This window comes from Drosophila rhopaloa, unplaced genomic scaffold, assembly GCF_018152115.1.
Source record: "Drosophila rhopaloa isolate 14029-0021.01 unplaced genomic scaffold, ASM1815211v1 contig_3, whole genome shotgun sequence".
Taxonomy (NCBI): Eukaryota; Metazoa; Arthropoda; class Insecta; order Diptera; family Drosophilidae; genus Drosophila; species Drosophila rhopaloa.
In genome coordinates, this window is record NW_025335123.1 from 13289852 (window position 1) to 13305243 (window position 15392).

The 15392-nt window shown below is 42.8% G+C and overlaps 2 protein-coding genes across 5 annotated transcripts; both read right to left on the bottom strand.

Annotated features, from left to right (window-relative positions):
- Positions 1-1641: 1641 nt before the first annotated feature.
- Positions 1642-10830, bottom strand: LOC108049897 (LIM domain kinase 1). Of its 4 annotated transcripts, none has more exons than XM_017131292.2 (6): positions 10612-10830; positions 8174-8796; positions 7227-7292; positions 5915-7136; positions 4050-5625; positions 1642-3873 (listed from the first exon to the last, which is right to left on the bottom strand). In XM_017131292.2, the coding sequence occupies exons 2-6, from the start codon at positions 8758-8760 to the stop codon at positions 3572-3574; spliced, it is 3753 nt and encodes a 1250-aa protein (XP_016986781.1). In that variant the 5' UTR covers positions 8761-8796; positions 10612-10830; the 3' UTR covers positions 1642-3571. The 4 variants fall into 4 exon arrangements, with proteins under 4 accessions (XP_016986781.1, XP_016986780.1, XP_016986782.1 ...); XM_017131291.2 differs by having other exon boundaries at positions 10575-10830; XM_017131293.2 differs by lacking the exon at positions 7227-7292 and having other exon boundaries at positions 10575-10830.
- A 319-nt stretch (positions 10831-11149) lies between these two features.
- Positions 11150-15049, bottom strand: LOC108049927 (mitochondrial potassium channel ATP-binding subunit). Its single transcript, XM_017131330.2, has 5 exons — positions 14892-15049; positions 14369-14744; positions 12945-13961; positions 12015-12620; positions 11150-11606 (listed from the first exon to the last, which is right to left on the bottom strand). The coding sequence occupies exons 1-5, from the start codon at positions 14939-14941 to the stop codon at positions 11421-11423; spliced, it is 2235 nt and encodes a 744-aa protein (XP_016986819.1). The 5' UTR covers positions 14942-15049; the 3' UTR covers positions 11150-11420.
- Positions 15050-15392: the final 343 nt, after the last annotated feature.

Here is a 15392-nt window from a genome sequence, read left to right on the forward strand (position 1 = left end):
TAGGCTAGTGACGAAGTTCGCCCCAAAATGTGGGTGGTAAAGTTCGTCAGCAAGTCTACCATGCAAGGTTCGTGTCCTGCCTGGATACACATCCTATATATATATATCCTATATACACACGTATATATATATATATAGGTGTACATGCGATATGTTTGTTGGTGCTTTGGATACAGAAATGTAGACCTTGAATCTGGTATCTTGCATCTCTTTCGCTCTGCGAACAGCTGATTTAGCAGAGCTCTGTAACTGTTAATGAAATTAAAAGCTGAAGCGCGGCAACGTCGCTTATTTCCTTAACAAAATGAAAAGGACATCGGAAGTCAGTGCGCAAGACAACGAATTGCAAGGACTTGCATATACATGTTGATGTGTGGGTGCTCGCATTGTCCTGGGCTGTTGGCCTGCATCGATTTCCCGACCATGGTCTGGGACAAATTCCATTCCACGACAGCCGTCCATAGCTACATATGTATGTACATATATCCGTGCGTACATCCTGGAAAAAGGCAATGCGGAAAAGGAGCATCCAGATACACACGAACAAGCAACGACCTCGTAACGGGCCTTTACCCTCTTTTTTCCGACCCACTGTCCTGGCCATCTGTTTAGGCCTAAGTCGCAGTTTGGATACCAACTTTTAAAAACTTTAATGCAAATCGAATAGCATCCTTTTTATACCCTGGCAGGGGGTATTATATTTTAGTCAAAAATGTACGATCCTCCAAATTTTCGAAAACTGGCTTTCCGAAAAGTCACCAAAAAAACCACACTTCTAAGCCCATAACTTTTTGTACATACATCCGATTTCAAAATGGCATACTTCTATATGATCGTGGTTTAATTCTCTAAAAACTGTGTTTTCAGTTTGATTTGGTTTTTGGGTCGAATTTTCGTCATTTATATAACCCCTTGCCAAATTTTCGAAAACTGGCTTTCCAGAAAAGTCACCAAAAAACCTCACTTCTAAGCCCATAACTTTTTGTACAGACATCCGATTTCAAAATGGCATGCTTCTAAATGATCGTGGTTTAATTCTCTAAAAAACTGTGTTTTCAGTTTGATTTGTGTTTTTGGGTCGAATTTTGGTCATTTCTATGAAATGGAATGAAAGGGGTTACCCTTTCCAAATTTTCGAAAACTGGCTTTCCAGAAAAGTCACCAAAAAACCTCACTTCTAAGCCCATAACTTTTCGTACAGACATCCGATTTCAAAATGGCATACTTCTAAATGATCGTGGTTTAATTCTCTAAAAAACTGTGTTTTCAGTTTGATTTGCGTTTTTGGGTCGATTTTTGGTCATTTCTATGACCCTTTCCAAATTTTCGAAAACTGGCTTTCCAGAAAAGTCACCAAAAAACCTCACTTCTAAGCCCATAACTTTTTGTACAGACATCCGATTTCAAAATGGCATACTTCTAAATGATCGTGGTTTAATTCTCTAAAAAACTGTGTTTTCAGTTTGATTTGCGTTTTTTGGTCGATTTTTCGTCATTTCTATAAATATGAATATATTTTCCATATTTTCGAAAAATGGCTTGGCAGAAAAGTGACCTAAAGCCTGCACTTCTATATACTTACACTATATATTTTCAAGAACCCCACGCAAAATATTGTTTCGTATACTGCAATAAATCAAATTTACTTTCCATTCAGTTTGTTTATTTATTTTTTCCAATTTTCACTTTTTATTAACAAAAAAAAATGTTTTAAGTTAAAATCAATGGAGAGTTTATACTACGTTTATACACAAGCTTTATTTGTAAATACAAATCTTTATTTACCCAAATAACTAGGCAATAAAAGGGTTAATTGTTAGTAAACTTCTTTACAAATAGGCAGAAAAATGTTGCTATACTGATTTTATCTGTTCAACGGTGTGGAGATTATATGCAATTATGTAAGTTTTATTTGTTAATACCTAAAATATTTTGAAACATCGAATAGCAGGCGTATAAACGTAGGTATAAGTTGGAGTGGAGTCAAAATACAACACATTATATTAACCGCATATAAAAATACCGCACATATTTTGTTGTATATAGATAATTAAATGCTAGATCGATTGGGCGGAGCCACTGTTATACTGACATATACTGGCGTATAACAGTGGCCAGGCTCAAGTGTCATATACATATAAGCAGTTAATTGCAAAGCGTTTCGATCCTATATAAAGGTTTATGTATAATGGCTATATACAGTACACAGTTTAACAGTATAACAGTATTAGGCTTGAGCGTGTGCGTGTTTTGTATAACAGTTAGCGTGGGTGTGTGTCACTTACAACTAAAATTGCCTTTGAGCAAAAACGTTCTTATACGATTATAAAAGTTAGACTTTTCCTCCACAATACAAAATAATGTTGTTCCTTAGCATGGTTAATTATTGTTCATGGAATGGGAGGACGGGGGGGCGGATGGGTGGATAAATCGATAAATAATAAATTAGATTTAAGCACTAACATGGAATACGTTTATCTATATAGTTATGGAATATATATATAAATATATGGTGTATATCAAAAAATATTTAAACCACAATTTATCTAGTTAAAGTTCTTTTCGTTCCATTGTCTTTTTGTGGGTGGGCTCCTCCTTTCCCGCAAGGATTCATTAGATTCTTTCGTTCTTCCCTCAGCTTCATGGCACAAGTTTCTTCCCTCTCATCATCTGTAACTCTCTATCTCTTTCTCAATATAACTTTATGTCAGACAATGGTGGGCTAAAAAAGTAATTGCTTAGCATTTTAGTTGAGTTCGTTAGGTTAGTCAAAACAGTTGTTACCCTGTTATCTTAAATACTATAATTATTCGCATGGTACATTATACAATCTATGTAAATATTGCAACTTTGTGGTTTTTTCTTTCTTAACAGGCACTTAACCTTCGGTTTGTTTAAACTTAAAATTTAATGTTAGAAACAAAATATAAACACTTCATAAAGCGCTGAGTATAACAGTTTTCGTACAGCTTTTTGAGCATCACTGTTATAATTGTGTAGCTGCCCTTCTTATAATTTGTTTTCGACCGCCTTCTAAGCTGTCGTCGATTGCCGCTCTTGGAATTGATTTCTATTTATCCCTCAAATTAAGCATTAACAGAATCATTTAGTTTTCAATTCGAAGAGTGTCGCTATAGTTCGATATTCGTTTTTAAATTTTTTGTTGTGTTTTCGCAGTCGAATCCTGTATTTTGTTGGAATGTTGATTTTGTCATGTGCGTATATAACAGTTGAGTTTACAACAGCGGTACAGTTCACTGGTTAATTTACGTTATTTCCATTTTAAAAGTGTTAAATAGTTATATAAAATGACTGGTTACACAGAAAAATGATTGAAATGTTACAGAAATTTAGTATTATTATGGTTAAATAGTGGAATAGGTATTTCTGTACATTAGAAAAGCGAACAGTATTATGAATTACAACAGTTACATGGTAAAAACAATTAGGCTAATTACAACAGTTAGTCATTCCAAAATTATACTGCTTAAAAGAGCTCCCTGAGTGGAACAATACACTGTGCACAACGCTTGACAATCCAGTATATATAGAGCAAAGCGAATTTTGCCAGCTAGCAGCGCGTATTGAAATGCGTGCGAACCGGTGGCGGTGGTGCTCGCCTCCTTCTTTCGCCGCCGACAGGATTCGTCGTTCCCGAGGCACCTGTCCGATATCCCTGCAGGTGACCATTGGCGGATCCCGTTGCGGGTGATGCTCCGGCAGATGCGCCTGTCGCCGCTGCTTCCTCGCGCATTTTCTGCTTCTGATCGCTGAGACGGGTTCCCAGGCGATGCACCTTCTCCGGACTGAGGATGTTTAGGCGTGTGGTCTTTGAGGATTGTTGTGGCTGCTGTTGCTGGTAAGCAGCGGACGCTGAAGGAAGATATGACTTTAGTTGAATTGCTTTCCAATTAACTCTCAAAAATAACACATCAATAAATCACTTAAATTCCTATTAACTTAAAAAATAATGGATTGATTTTAATAGTTTTTGGTATGTCGATAGATATTGAGCGAATAATCCTATACCAAACAATGGCAGTACTTACCATTGGTCAATCGCTGGGCCGTGGCGGCAGTGTGCCTCTGGGCCAGATGCTTGCTGGGGGATCCTGGCCTGCTGCTTCTGGTGGGCGAGACGCCATTGCTGGCGGGCACTCCTTGGGCTGTGCGACTGGGCGGTGGCTTTAGCGGCTTTCCTTTGCTATTGGTCGATGGCAGGCGATGATTGTTGCTCGTTCGCTGCGGCGGCAGTTGCGGGGGCACACGTGATTGCGGCGGGAGTGGTAGCGTCAGTGTCATCTTGTGCTTTTTCGGCAGCCAATCTGGGGCGGGTGGTGGACAACTGGTAGTCTCATTGCCCACACTGTTTAAATTAACACTACTACTGATGCTGGGCGGGTCGGTGGTGATGCTACTGTTCTGACTTTTTGTCGTTGTGCCGGCCTTGCTCCTTTTAGGCGCCGGCGTGGCCAATTGCTTGCCGACTCCGCTGGAAGCTAAATGCTCTAGGGATTCCGCATGCTGCAACTTTTGTCCCACACTTGCCGCCGGCTGATTCTTTCGTCCAAAGATGGGCGTCTGGTTGATGCGCTGCGTGCGAGGCGGTGGCGGTGGGCAATTGTTGCCACCATTCAGTGCCGCTGCCTCGTGCTCCAAACGCTGGAACATCTTTAATGCCACTGGTGGGGTTTTGAAAAAATTCCTCATCGAGTGCTGGGATTGGTTAAAGTTCCGTCGGCTGGCCTCCTCCAAATGCTCGAATTTGCTGCGGCACTGATGCAAGCGGGTGCGCATATCGTCGATGGCCAGGCGATGCTGAGAACCCGTCCTGGTTGCGTTCTCCTCCAACTCCTCCTTGGTCGTTTTCACTGGCTTTTCGTCTTCTTGTGACGCTGGCAGATTGTTTACATCATGATAATTCAAACTCGTATCGCAACTGGAATCCACATCGGAGTAGGTATTCAAATCCCTTACATCCTGCAGCTGCAGTTCGGCACCGGGTCGCAGGTCTACCAAGTAACCTCTTTCACCAAACGGTCGACATTTCCTGAGCGCCTGCTTCAAGGCTCTTTCCTTGGACTCTGTTTCCGGCGTGAGATTACGGCGCTCCTCCTGGGCGCCCAGAAAACGCTGGCGACGCCTGGCACGCATACTATCCCGCAATCTCTCACCGCTCGGCGAGAAATCCTTGCCGAGATGCGGTGATTTTGGTATATCCTGCGGCTTGATAACCTGGTTCTCCTTCTCCTTTTCCCCTGTTGAAATTTCCGTTTCAATCGCAATCTTGACCACCTCATCGAGATTATTCAAGCTGCGCTGCGAGGTGGGTGAGAGGGCATCCTCGGAGCTGGCGTACCACTCCTGGAAGTTCTCGATTTCGGAAAGGAGGCGCTCGGGTGGCACACGATCGGCGGCCAGATCATCGCCCAGCCGCTGGAGCCACACGTGCAGGGTCTCAAAGCAAGGACGCAGATCCGGATTGAGGTCGCAGCACACGAAGGCCACTTTGACAAAAGCCTCCGGACACTGGCAGCAGAACTTCTCGCGGAACTCCTGCTGATTGAGGCTGAAGTCTGAGTTGCGGGGCATAAAATCAGGATCCGCCTCCACGCGTCCAATAATCTGCAAAATATTTGATAATTTAATTGAAAAGTTGGCTAGAAAAGTAGTAAAAAAAACAAATACAACTTTAATTGGTTGTGAACGGTGCAGCGGCTATTAATATACAATCTACATAGTCTATTAAAAGGGTTTTGATATTTATCTACTTAAATTAATATCTATATTAAAATGATACATTATTATTTTATATCATTTTCTAATAAGTAAATAATTTTCTGTTGACGCTTCACCGTTTACAACAAGCTTCTTTTAATTCATCCTGCTCAAAGTTGTACTAACTCAATCTCACCTCACACAACATAATGCCGAAGGAAAAGACGTCGACCTTCTCATCGTACTTGAGGCCCTTCATCATCTCGGGTGCCATCCAGTAGGGATTCCCGACCACCGTGTATCGCTGCCTTCGCTGTCTGCTCTTGCTGCGCCTTAGAGTTCCGCCCGGCGACATGGCCGCATCGCTGCCAGCTCCCGATCCATAGCCGCCCGGAGTTCCATTGCCACCTCGATCGGAGGATGCGACCCCACCAGGCAGACGCGGTGCGTCCACACTGCGTGCTAGACCAAAATCCGCCACTATAACCGAACGATCCTCGCGCACCAAACAATTCATCGAGTTCAGATCACGATGGATGATGTTCATCGAGTGCAGGTAGCTCATGCCGCAGGCAATGTCCCTGGCCAAGCAGACGCGCTGCGGCCAGGACAGGATCTGGGCAGAGTCGTGGATCAGCTCCTTGAGACAACCACCGGCCACATATTCGGTGACCATGTGCAGTTTCTTCTCCTTGTATAGCACTCCAATAAATTTGAGTACATGGCGATGGTCCAGCAAACGGAGAACAGCCACTTCCTTGATGAAATTCCTTTGGGCTTCCTCATCCGCCCGATGGAGTTCCTTGAGGACCATCACCTCGCCACTCTGGCGATGTGTGACCTTAAAGACCTTACCAAAAAAGCCCTCGCCCAACTTTTCGCCAATAACAAGATCGGAGGCCCGAAAAATTCTCTGAGGTTTTTGGACCACTCGACAGGATTGTGTCCTGGACAGATCGTAGAGCTGGGGATGTGCCGAGTGCTGTTGCGCCTGATGCTGTTCATCGAGCAGCTTGGACAGACTGGAGCATCGCTCCTTCTCCTTGAGTTGGGTCATTGCAGCGGCTCCGGCTGCCGGTGGTATGGTGGTTGAGGCATTGCTGGCTTGCCGCAGTTTCCTGGCCTTCGATCCCTGTTCGCCGGGCGTCTTATAGAGTCGCTCCCTGCCCACCTCCACACTGGAGGCCGAAGTGCTGAGCGGCAGGATTAACGTGGACGCTGACATGGCCCTCTGGATATCCGCTTGGCTGCAGGAGCGGCACACTTGCACCGGATCATGCTCCACGGTCAGCTGCAGCATCTTTTCATTACTCCGGATCAGTTTGTCGATCTGCTCCACCGAAGAATCACTGACTGGCGTGCCGTTCACCTCCAGGATGCGGTCCCCAATGTGCAAGTTAGTCAGATTCACATCGATTCTGGCGAGAGCAAAATGAATCAGAGATTAGAAGGGATTCTTTTGGGTTTGCTCGCTTTGTTTGGTAAGGTTATTACTCAAGGGGTGTTACCTATAAGGCGCACCACAGCACTGTTCCGCCACCGAGGTCAGCCAGATGAAGAAGTTACAGAACAAGCTATTCCGTTTTTTTTGTTTATTTCGGGGTAGGCATGTATTAAGGGGAAATAGGCGTAGGTCGAAGCACAAGCGGAATTAGTATAAGATGAGAAGTACTTTGCTGAAGCTAATTGGATAATACATAAACTTTAACATCGGCAACTTAACTACAACCAAAAGAAAGCCACAAAGCAATCAATAACTTCTTTACAAATACAGAAACGATAATGCAATTATATATAATTTGTATCATTTCATTTTAGATTCGCAAATAATGGACAGATAATAATAGGGCTGAATTTAAGCGTTTTGAAGGAAATGTAATATTAAAACCTATACCTTTGCCAATTGAATTCACAAACTTTGTCAACACGTAGACCATCACTATTTGTATACATAACTTATTAGTGCCAAAAATGTGCAACTTTTAATGCATCCATATCATTGGGACAATTTTATAAAAAATATATAAAAAAAAATTTGTATTTTCTTTCCTTGTTCATTTACAAAAATTATGTAACAATTGACTATTCAAAAATACATGAAAAATATCGCATATGTAGCTTAGGTCGTTTAAAAACCATTTACTCGGAAATTGTTTGATACATTTTTAATTAATATTATTCGATATATTTTTTATTGTAGGAAGAAAGCTTATTAAAAAGTTGTGTTAAAGTATTGTTATTATTTTCGCTTCTAAAAATGTGAATGTTTAATGAATGTGCCTACATTTACTACATAATATTCTTAAAATAAATATATGATTTGTTAAAAATGAACAACAAAAGATAGCACAACATAATGAAAATCTAACAAATAAAATAATATAAAGGAGTAACCACGATCGATATTAGATACATGTTTATGAGGATGATGACCCTAATTAACCAAGTCACTTACTCTGTAATTCGGACTGTGGGGCAACCATCGTCCAGGGCAACTCCGTCGACCCTCAGGCCTGGAGTGGCGTCCTTGGGGATCTCCACCAGACGGATGGAGTGCATCGGCTTGCCGGCCGTCGTGATACGTGCCTTGGCATCCGCCGGCTGGCAGGATCGCTTGCCATAGCACTGGCCACAGTAGAGCTTCGACCGCTCGACCAGCGCATACGATTCACCCTCGCCGATGAAGGAACCACATGCTGCACAGCAGAAGCACTCCGGATGGAATTTGTGCTCGCCGGCCACCATTACGGGTCCGGTGATTACGGCCGTACACTGCTGGCAGGCATCGCCAAACCGGCCGTAATAATCCTCGCGGCAGTACAGTAGACCCTCGCGCTCAAAGTACCAGTTGTGCAGGTGGCCCTCGCAAACGGAGCAGCGAAAGCAATCGCAGTGCCACTGTTGACCCAGGGCCATCACGATGGGCTCCTCCGGATGGGGCAGTAGTTGACCCCGGCAATGGGCGCACAATCCTGATCCTGGTCCTGATCCCGATCCTCCTCGTCCGCCATTTTCCCGCAGGCGTTGCTGATGATGATGCATGGAATGTTTTTGTGCCTTGGCCCGATTACGTTAGCACTAAGGGAGAAAGGCAAGGAGGGGTGAAAAGATATTAGCGAATGACGGAATAGGTATTAAATATAGTAAATATAGACTGACAGTCACGGAAAATGACCCACATAATTCCAATAGTCGTAAACAAGTCAGTAAAACTAAGCTGCAACCACATACATACGTAAGGTTATGTTTATATTTTTATATAACTCCTTGTTTTTTATTATAACTCCTTTAAATAAACTATTTAATTTTTGAACAAAAATAGTCAAAAACCATTATATCTCAGAGTAAGTTCGAAGAGAATTTGTTTTAAATTTTATAATCTAACTTTAACAAAAGAAATATGCGTATAAATAAAGCTTAATAATGATAATATGTATATATTATTTAAAGATAAGAGTAGTATCCTTTGTAAAACCGTATTATACATACAAACATAAATATTTATTTTGATTTATAATAAATTCTCTTTAAAGATAATGAAATTGTGATAATATTGCCCATAATATTGCAATTTTCTATATTTATTTGTCAGATTCGAACTGTTATACTTAGTCAACTGAACATTGTCTGCATTTTTATGTTGTGAGGAGTCGAAAACAAGATAAAAAGTTGACTATCTCTTAAAAAGTTGCATTTAAATTTATTAATCAAATATGCGAAGTGCATATGTATGTATGTATGTATGTAGAGAGATGTAGAGATATGTATCTTTTCGGTAACTTAAAATGATGTTGTTTGACAGTACTTAAATTTTGTTCTTTGAGCGTCAGAGACTGTAGTTAAAATTAAAGAAATGACAAAATATAAAAATTTATGAATCGGTAGTGATTGGTTTAGAGTTCAGTTGGGCTGCACGCGCGATAAAGACTGAGTCAACCCCTCCGATGGAATGCAAAAGCCGCCTGACTTTTGATTGACTGTTCGGCGTTTCTTGCTTCGATCATCGATTTACATACAAATGTAAATATGTAGATATCTCAACATTGACCGTGAAAACGGAGTAGATGCAGCAACAACCATGGGTCTTTGAAGCAACTGCAATAATCGCAATTGTACTTCAGCTGAGCTAACTGTAGTTGTTGTGCTCCACCCCGCTCCCTCCCCCGTAAACTATGCCAATGAATGACGAATGCACTTACACACGCTTTGGTGCACAGTGGGCAGTAAAGTTTAACTAAAACCATATTAAAAAGAATGTTTTCTAATTTTGTAATTAGCCTTTCGACTCTATCTAAGTTTGCTATGAAAACTTGTAGTGATGATGATACACAGAAAAAATATTAAGATTGGAGCGGTTTAACCTATTTTAAACAGGCAGCTTTAAAATTAACTATAATATTATAACAGTCAGTTTAGTCAATTAAGAAATTAATTGTTATTTAATCGTAGAACATAGTCGCTCTAGATTAAAATTTCGTTTAATCAACTGTTACCATCATAGCTTGCAGCCAATTTATGTTAATTAAGGCAATTAATTCAGTTTTGTTTATTTTTGACCATGAAAATTGAGAAAATCGACCACTGTGCGAAGGCAGAAGCACAACACACACATGTCCGCTGGCGCACACGAACACGCGTACAGGTGCTGCACACTCGTACACACACACACACACACACTGTTCGAAAATGTGTGTGGGGGAACGGGAACAACAACGACATTAACAAATGTCCCAAAGCAGATACAACAACAACTGGTTTTAACAACATGCGCGTCTATTGTTACCTGTTTATTGTTGTTTCTGCTGTTGTTGTCGTTTTTGTACACTAAATAAAACCAATCACACACACACACTTACATAATTGTTCGTTTGTATTGCCATTGACTTGACGCACATTGCACATTTGTTAGGTTTTCTTCGCCTTTTTTTATTCAACCACAATTCCCGCCATGCAATAAAACTATTGGCCACCACTGCCGAATTGCACGGATTTAATTTAAATGCCGACGCACAACTCGCGAACTCAAACAATAAAAAAGAAATGCATAATAAACAAAACAACAACAAAACCACACAAAATAAACTACAATCGTGCCAGTGTGACCGTAGACCTATCATTAAAATAATCCTAACCTATCGGCCATTTCGATGCAACTCAAACAAATTTAAAATACTTCACCATTTTTTTAACTAATTTTTTTCTATTGCTATTTTTAACAATTTGAAAAAAAAAAACAAGTTAAGATTAAGAAATTTGTTTTTTCTGCAATATGACCGCATTTTAAAAATGGGAAAACTAGATTTTTATAGCAAAAGCAATGCGGTCATTTTAAAGAATATGATTCAAAACAATTTAACGGACCAATTGGAATAACTTTATTGTTAAAATATATTGTCGAATGAGCTTCCTTGGTTAAGCTTTACATATGCAATTATTCAGAAATTCCATAATTTATTTATTCTCAAATAACTACAAATATACCCATTCATTAGCGATGAAAACTGGTGAATGTTTTGATGTTGACAATGAAATACTTTCGTTTTGTAACAAAAACAATACTGTCCTCAGCGTTTATTTTATTGTATACTTATCTTTAGCGTCTCTTACCATTTTTTTTTTTGGTCAGTTGGAAATAAAAAAGTGAAAACAAAACATTCTAATAAATTAAGTTTACAGGGAATAATCAATTTGCCTACAATCCTTTAACCCTGGGCGGTGTTCGTCCTGCCGGCGGAACTGCTGCTCACTGCCGCTGTTCCCTGCTGCTCCTTGGCGACCACCACGTCCTCCACGGCCTGAACTTGCTCCTGGATATCCCGTCGCTCCTGCTGACGCACCAGCTCGAAGTATAGGCCTCGCTTGGCCATCAGTTCGTCGTGTTTGCCGGTCTAAGGATTAAAATAAAAAACAATTAATAATAGTATCGTGTTTAGACATTGGGATAATACTAAAATTGAACATATCAGTCAGGTACGTATACAAAAATTTAATCAACTGAAATTATTGCCTTTTATTAGTCCCTAACGACAGAGTTTTATTGCGACTGCTTTTAATCTGATATATAACAAATTAAAGCTAAAGAATTCGCGCCTTAAATTGTTTCAGTTTAAGTAACAGCAATGGCAATAATTTAACTTTTAACGATATAAATATGTATTTTAAATATAATGCTGTTATATGAAAAATGTTGTGTTCTTGAAATGCAAGGTTCATCTAATATGTAGGAGTAACTCGTTATTACTATCAATATTTTTTCGTCAATTCGAGAACATATAATCAAAGCTCAGACAACTCACCTCCACTACGCGTCCCTGGTCAAGGACGACGATGAGGTCAGCGTTTCGTATTGTGGACAGCCGATGGGCAATCACCAAAGTGGTTCGGTTCTGCACTGCTGTGTCCAGTGCCTTCTGCACCTCGGCTTCGCTGGTGGCGTCCAGGGCACTCGTCGCCTCGTCCAGGATGAGGATGCGCGGGTTCTTCAGCAGTGCCCTGGCGATGGCGATCCGTTGCCGCTGACCACCGCTCAACTGGGTGCCCCTTTCGCCCACATGCGTCGCATATCCGTCGGGCAGGGCAGTGACAAAGTCATGCGATTGCGAGAGCCGCGCTGCCGCAAACACATCCTCCTCGCCCGCATCCGGTTTGCCATATCGGATATTCTCCAATATCGAGGTGCCGAACAGCACCGGTTGCTGTTCGATGAAACCGAGGACATTGGCCCGCAGCCAGTAGGGCGAGATGTCCGACAACTTGTAGCCGTCCAGCTTGATATTGCCCGCCGATGGTTCGTAGAAGCGCTCCACCAGCGAAGCTATCGTCGACTTGCCCGATCCACTGGCTCCAACCAGGGCCACCGTCTGGCCCGGGCGGAGCGTCAGGCTGAAGTCCTTGAGCACAACCTATGGGGAAGGAGGAAAAGGTTAGTGTCAGTAGGAATATTGTACGTATGATACCAATATTAGCTATTATATAGAAAATTATATCTTATTTTATTACTCTATTGGTATTCTTTTTATCACTTATCCGTAAATTGATACCTATAAAGGTTTGTGGCTGTGGTAAAATTGTTATCTATTCCGGAAAACGATTGGAAGTTGGTGAATAATATGTAATCAAGGTATCAGTTTCTAAATTAAAATATATTGCTCTTTTTTTCTGAGACACAACGTTGTTCTAATAAGGAAGGGAAACGGGATTTTAAGATACTCTAAAAAATAACTCACATGATCGGGCCGCATGGGATATGCGAAGGAGACGTTCTCGAACCGGATCTCGCCGTGCAGACGCTCCTGCGGGATGACGTAGCCGCGGAGCAGCTCCACCTGCGGCTGGAGCGAAAGGAATTCAAAGACCCTACTGCCAGCCGTCATGCCCCTGATCATGGTGCCCAGCAGGATGGATCCCTGGGCCAGGGATCGCTGCACACCCTGCGAGGCCACCAGGAAGGCCATCAGGGCACCCGGCGACAGGCTCTCCGTGGACATGAGGTGACCGCCCATGAACAGCGTGGAAAGCACTAGTGTGTTGAGGAAGAAGTTGGTCAGGCCCTGGAAGATGGCGATGCCGTAGCCGAGTTCCTGCGCCAGGCGAGCCGCCTCATTGGTCTCCGCCTCGAACAGCTGCATCTCGCGGTATTCACAAGCACTCGATCTTACCGTCCGGATGTTGGACAGTGCCTCCTCGCAAACTCCCGTCGCTCGTTCGGCCTGCGCCTGTGAGCTTTTGCTCAGTGAGCGCAATTTCTTGCCCAAATACGACATGAACATCACCACACACGGGACACTGGCCAATGCAATGGCTGCCATGTGCGGGGAAATCATAAAGAGCGATATGCTGCCACCAATCAACTGGGCAGCACTTCGCAATCCCTGGGCCACGAACTGCTTGAAGGAGGTCTTGAAGTCTTGCACATCGGCTGTCAGTCGGTTGACCAGCTCCCCCGTCCGATTCTCATCGAAGAAGGCAATGTCCTGGACGACGATCTGCGTGAACAAATCCTGGCGCATCTTGGCCGCCATCTGCTCACCGACCCGGCTCAGCAGGTAGATGTACATGAAGGTGAAGCCCGACTGCAGCATGTACAGGCTCAGCAGATTGCCGGCCGGTTTGCTCACGTCCTTCACAAACGAGTTGTTGATCGGATCCGTCACGTACGTGTTGGCATATCTCGCCAGTGTGTTGACCAGGTCGCCCAGCAGGTTGGGTATGCGGATGTTGATGTAAGCCACGATCAGGGCGGCCTGCAAATAAGGGAGTTAAATTAGTATATAAGTAGATATAATCATCACTCAATTAATTTTTAACTATTATAATAAAGTATTTGCTTTAATTTACTATAGTTTAGTTTGATAAATGCTTGGATTTACCGATGCATCTATTGATGTTCTAAAGATTTTTTTTGTATAAACAAATCTGCCTATTTGCTAAATGTAAAAAAAGTTCATCGTTCATACTGATTGATATAGCATTTCAAGGAATTACTATGGAGTATGCTTAAAAACTTGACTGACACTATCCTACGGGCTTAAAAGGGTTACAGTATTATTGTTCTCTATTGATCCTTGATCATAACCACTAGTTGCTTTCCTGATTGACACTATCCTACTGGTTCGGTGGTCTCTGATCTATGTGTGATCGAAGGACTCACGCATATGGCCCCGATGAGCTCCCAGAGATGCGGCTCCAGATAGGCCCACAGCCGGTGCCAGTCGAACCGATGCTCGTCCGCCGGCTCCTCCTCCTCCTCCTTGCGAATGGCCAGTCGGCTGCCCTCGCAGTGGACGATTGCACCGCGCCCCGCCCACCAGGAGCGGGCGCCCAAGCCGAGCGACAGACTTCCACCGCCCCACAAGAGTAGGCGTGTCGTGTGCAGCAGGCGGCTGGCGTTTGTGGGCGGAAGCGCGGGTGCGGGCGGATGAGGTGGTCCTCCTTTGGCGTTCGTGCCGCGCAGATGTTGTCGCATCAGGCGGGCGGCATTCTGGAGGCGTGGCAGTGGCTGCTGCGAGGGCTGCAGCAGGTGACGACTGCGGAAAAGGGCGGTCAAAACCAAGTTAGTGAATTGATGACATAACCGGAGTGAGGGCAAAGGGGGGTGTTTTCATGGCCAAGTGCTGCTGGTGCTGCTGCTCTTGGTGGATCCACCATTCCTGATCCCCGATGACACCCCCTACCTGAACAAGTCGCTGCTGCGGCCGCAGTTGGACACGAGTAGGCGCAGCATCTCTTCTCGTCTCGCGTGGCTTGCAAATATCAACAAAATACGCAAGCGCTAAGGCATCAGTGTTATTGTTGTTGTTTCCCGTTCTGTTGCTGCTGTGTGTTGTTGTTGTTTGGTGGTGGGGCCCTGGCGATAGAAACTTAAGCATGTGGTCAGCGATAGGCAGCTGCAAAAATATCGAATATTTAGGGGGAATTCCCGTATAAATCGATATTTTTAGCTTTCAAGGTTTAATGCTGCTAGCTTAAATTAAAACTAAAACCATTAAGGGACTAACGTTTTTTATTATTACTTTTAGATGGCATATTCTTATTCAAAACCTTTCGACTTCTTAACAAGACAAATGACAGCTTAACAGCAATGATACAAGAAACCGAAATTCTTTAGAGAAAAAAATTATCTGCTTCATGAAACACAAGAATAAAAAATTAAAAGGTAATTTTTAAGAAGATTT

Bases quoted from the DNA above. Each gene is read 5' to 3' on its own strand.
- LOC108049897 (XM_017131292.2), bottom strand. From the start codon at position 8,760: ATGCATCATCATCAGCAACGCCTGCGGGAAAATGGCGGACGAGGAGGA. The intron at 7,137-7,226 runs GTAACACCCCTT...TGCTCTCGCCAG, and splicing joins TGCTGTGGTGCGCCTTATAG to AATCGATGTGAATCTGACTA. The intron at 3,874-4,049 runs GTAAGTACTGCC...ATCTTCCTTCAG, and splicing joins GGCCCAGCGATTGACCAATG to CGTCCGCTGCTTACCAGCAA.
- LOC108049927 (XM_017131330.2), bottom strand. From the start codon at position 14,941: ATGCTGCGCCTACTCGTGTCCAACTGCGGCCGCAGCAGCGACTTGTTC. The intron at 14,745-14,891 runs GTAGGGGGTGTC...CCTTTTCCGCAG, and splicing joins CGCAGCAGCGACTTGTTCAG to TCGTCACCTGCTGCAGCCCT. The intron at 11,607-12,014 runs GTGAGTTGTCTG...TTTAATCCTTAG, and splicing joins ACCAGGGACGCGTAGTGGAG to ACCGGCAAACACGACGAACT.